The sequence below is a fragment of the Sinocyclocheilus anshuiensis genome, unplaced genomic scaffold, assembly GCF_001515605.1.
Source record: "Sinocyclocheilus anshuiensis isolate Anshui unplaced genomic scaffold, SAMN03320099.WGS_v1.1 scaffold269, whole genome shotgun sequence".
In the NCBI taxonomy this organism is placed as follows: Eukaryota; Metazoa; Chordata; class Actinopteri; order Cypriniformes; family Cyprinidae; genus Sinocyclocheilus; species Sinocyclocheilus anshuiensis.
Window position 1 is genome coordinate 1,494,806 of NW_015536474.1, and position 3,605 is coordinate 1,498,410.

At 36.1% G+C, this 3,605-nt stretch overlaps 2 protein-coding genes across 2 annotated transcripts in view; one reads left to right on the forward strand and one right to left on the reverse strand.

The window, feature by feature from the left end:
- LOC107658262 (nudC domain-containing protein 3-like) overlaps positions 1-1,291 on the reverse strand; it is a 7,246-nt gene extending 5,955 nt beyond the window's left edge. Inside the window, exon 1 of the mRNA XM_016446788.1 lies at positions 938-1,291. Coding sequence (XP_016302274.1) covers positions 938-1,135 — 198 coding nt within the window. The 5' untranslated portion in view covers positions 1,136-1,291. The remainder of the gene's footprint in view (positions 1-937) is intronic.
- Positions 1,292-1,459: 168 nt separating this feature from the next.
- LOC107657830 (28S ribosomal protein S24, mitochondrial-like) lies at positions 1,460-3,605 on the forward strand. Its single transcript, XM_016446129.1, has 4 exons — positions 1,460-1,556; positions 1,766-1,834; positions 2,493-2,604; positions 2,745-3,605. Exons 1-4 carry the CDS (start codon positions 1,518-1,520, stop codon positions 3,026-3,028), a joined length of 504 nt encoding a protein of 167 aa, XP_016301615.1. The 5' UTR covers positions 1,460-1,517; the 3' UTR covers positions 3,029-3,605.

The following is a 3,605-nucleotide window of genomic DNA, read 5'->3' on the forward strand; positions in this document are numbered from 1 at the left end:
CGGCATCACAGTATGGTAAGGGGCGTAACATTTCCGTCACACGCTTGAGGTATTCGGCCAATCACCACGCACTGGATAGCCGGCCAATCAGAGCACACCTCGCTTTTCAGACCGATGAGCTTTGTAAAAATCGACGCGTTTCAGAAAGGCGGGGCATAGAGGAGAAACAATAATGTACAGTATGTGGAAAATAATGTGTTTTTTGAACCTTAAACCGCATAAACACATTTCATTACACCAAATACACAAAATAATGTTCTTTTTAGCAATATCATATGACCCCTTTAAATAAAGGCTCTTTCTATGAATAGGCGTTTGAATCATTGGTTCACATGATTCGTTCAAAACGGGATTCCTTCAGAAACTAAACACAGCTGTGTTGCTAGGAGACGCACAAAAGTTCTAGGTAATATTTTCGTTGGCAAAATTGAGCAAAAACACAAAATATTGTGTTTAAAATATAACACAATATTAACTTCTTATTTTCTGACCTGTTGTATAAAATCACATTTGCACTCGTGCTATTCGGACAAACAGCACTCGTGTGATATTGCTTATAATGTGATATAAATATGAGACAAAAACTCATACGGGGCATTTTTTGGCCCAATATTTTGAATTTTAGGGTATAAGTGCATTTATGAAGATGTTGCCCTGCATCATATTTGTCAACAGTCAACATATGAAATGTAAGATGACGTACAGGTCTGGGGGCGGGGCCAGCGCGTTAACTGCGTTAAAATATTTTAATCGCGTTATTTTTCATAACTAATTAACTAATTTAACTAACGAGTTAAACTGACAGCCCTAATAATAATCATTCAGTACCATGGTATTCTCAGCTGATGCCATCACTGCACCATGGTACTGCCACATTTATATTTATTTCTAAACTATCCAGTCAGTTTAATGGATCAAAACAAAAGTCAGTGAGTACCTTAAACACCATTTTTTCAGCTACTCCGGGCGGGAAGCCCATGCGGTCCTGCGGGCCGCTGAGAAGGCGGTAGAAGTCCGTCTTTCTATAGAGGAACCCAAAATAAACCTGCAGAAAATTCTGAATGTTTCCAACATGCTGCAGGATCCCTAACAGCGCGTTATCATAAAGCTCAGTCACTTCCACCGGAGAAGACATGGCTGAGCAGCTCAGCGGGAAAAATCTGACTGAAAGCTGTTTAATTTAGATGCTTATTGATGGAAAACAAACGCAAAGCAACAGAGAGCCAACAGAAAACTTGGGCAACAGCACTGCAACAACAGATCTTTCGAGACTGAGCAGCTGCTACGACACTTCCTGTTCACTCAGTACAAAATAAAAGTCTGGCCAATAATAAATCACTTGAAAAACTTTTTTATTTTTATTTTATTTTATTACATACACATATTTACAATATATCATACATTGAATCTAATATTTATATTATAATTATTTATATTAAAATATTTGACACGGCATAAAATGTAATTCCAGTGCGGCAGGTGGCAGTAATGCGCTCTTGACTGCCTTGTGCAAAAACATGGCGACGTCCTTGGTTAGACAGACAAAATTGTTGTCGGTAAGATTTAATTCGTTTTTTTTTTTTTTGCTATTCTAACTAATAACACATTTCTAATCGAGAGGATCTTCCATATCTTATGTAACTGACGCAGAAGCGGTCTGATAGACAGATAGGCTACTGGCACTGAATGTAGTGTGGGATGGAAAGCACGATTTAGATTGAATAAGTAGTAAATATTATTTATCAAATATTCTCTGTTTTCGTAGATTGTGAGCAGCCAGTTAAATCCTGCGGCATGTTTCAGGAACATTCACTGTACTGCAGCTTGTTTGAAGGTATGTGATCAAACTCCATCAGTTTACAATGTGACATTTGTGTATCTTGTTTATCCAAGCACATTTAATTTATTCCATCTTCTATTTTTTTAGTTAAGTGGGGTACATGTGGTTAAACAAAATGAAAAAAGTACAAAAACATTTACATACAACATGTATACAAACAATACATTTTACAGCTTGGTATTATATTAAATTATTTTACTATTTTTGTACTGTTGAACTTCTAAACTTAAAACAAAGCCTTACTTGTCCCATATTTACATTTATGTATACTAAAATTAGCAAATAGAAGTATCAGACTAATGAAATAATATTCCTTATAAGACATGTCATAAGCAAAAAATGCCTAAAACAATTTCAAAACTCCAGAATAAATGAAAGAACATTTCTACATGTAAAGCACAAAATGTACAAGAAATATCAATATTAGTGAAATCTATTGAATTTTATTTGTGATTTAGGATCTATAAAGTAGTTGTCAAATTTTATTCCACATCGGACCATCAACAGTCGTTTAAAAATGTCAAAGTAGTAGCCAAAATCCATTTGAAACAAAGCCTGGACACATGGAATATTATATGAGGGAAGGACAGAGACTAGAATCAGTATTTTCAGAAGCATTTTTAACCCAGAGGATCGGTCTCCTCTCTAACAGAACCGTGCAGCTCGTATTCGAGAGGGTAAAGGAGACAAGTCAGTGACTTATGAGCAGGCGTATCACCCTCATCACATCGGCCACAGGAAGGGCTGGCTCTCACAGCACACCAGTAAGTCACATCCCCACTCTTTAACCTCTTGGATTCCCAGCATTACTGAAGCTATGTGGGATGGTAATAAAGACCTTGTTGGTTCATTTAGCTGTAGTATCTGTAAGTGCATAAATAAGACTCTTTTCTACATCCCGCAGGTAATCTTCAGGGTGAAGATGGAGCGGCGGAGCGTGTAGTGGAGGACGTCTTCATCAGACGCTTCATGTACGGCACGTTTCACGGCTGTTTAGCGGATGAGGTGGTGATCAAACGCAGAGGAAACCTCCTGGTCATCTGTGCTGTGATGATACAGAAACTCTTACCGTCGAAATTCTACTTTCTCATTGGTTACACAGAGGAACTGCTCTCCCATTTCTACAAATGTCCAGTTAAAATTGAGATGCAGACGGTAGAAGAAAAAGTAGTCTACAAATATCTTTAAGGCAATGTGTTGTGGGGAAAAGCATAAATCATTTCTCTATTTATTTGAATGCTTTACACTGTCCAGCAAGTGTCAATTAAGTTTTTTTTATTTTTTATTTGGGAAATCATTAGTAAAAATATTCTCATGATAGTAACGTGAAAGGGTCTTATACTGTGTTTATTTGTAAAGATCAAAATATTTCTTTATTACTTCATGCCAGGGTTGGAAATTAATAGGGGTTTGGTGCAAAAATTCCCCCAAAAAATGCATAGTTATACGAACTAAAAAGCCACATTTTAAGATTTAATACAATTTCGTTAATGCATTGTTTTGTTTTTTTGTTTTTTTTGCAGCGTTTAGCATTGCAACCAAATCGCACGTTTCTGTCGAGCGTATGAATGCAGTGGCCAATCAGAGGCGTTTAGATTAGTTACCAGTAATGAAGAAAATGCCAAATTGATTAAATTAATTGAATAAATATAAGTATTTAACATAAAAGACAACACAAATACATGAGATAATTCCTTTTACAAAAGGTAAAAAAAATGGCCCTTAAAATAAAAATATTGCCCCTTAATGGAAAAATAAATGAATG

Bases quoted from the DNA above. Each gene is read 5' to 3' on its own strand.
- LOC107657830 (XM_016446129.1), top strand. From the start codon at position 1,518: ATGGCGACGTCCTTGGTTAGACAGACAAAATTGTTGTCG. The intron at 1,557-1,765 runs GTAAGATTTAAT...CTGTTTTCGTAG, and splicing joins GACAGACAAAATTGTTGTCG to ATTGTGAGCAGCCAGTTAAA. The intron at 2,605-2,744 runs GTAAGTCACATC...TACATCCCGCAG, and splicing joins CTGGCTCTCACAGCACACCA to GTAATCTTCAGGGTGAAGAT.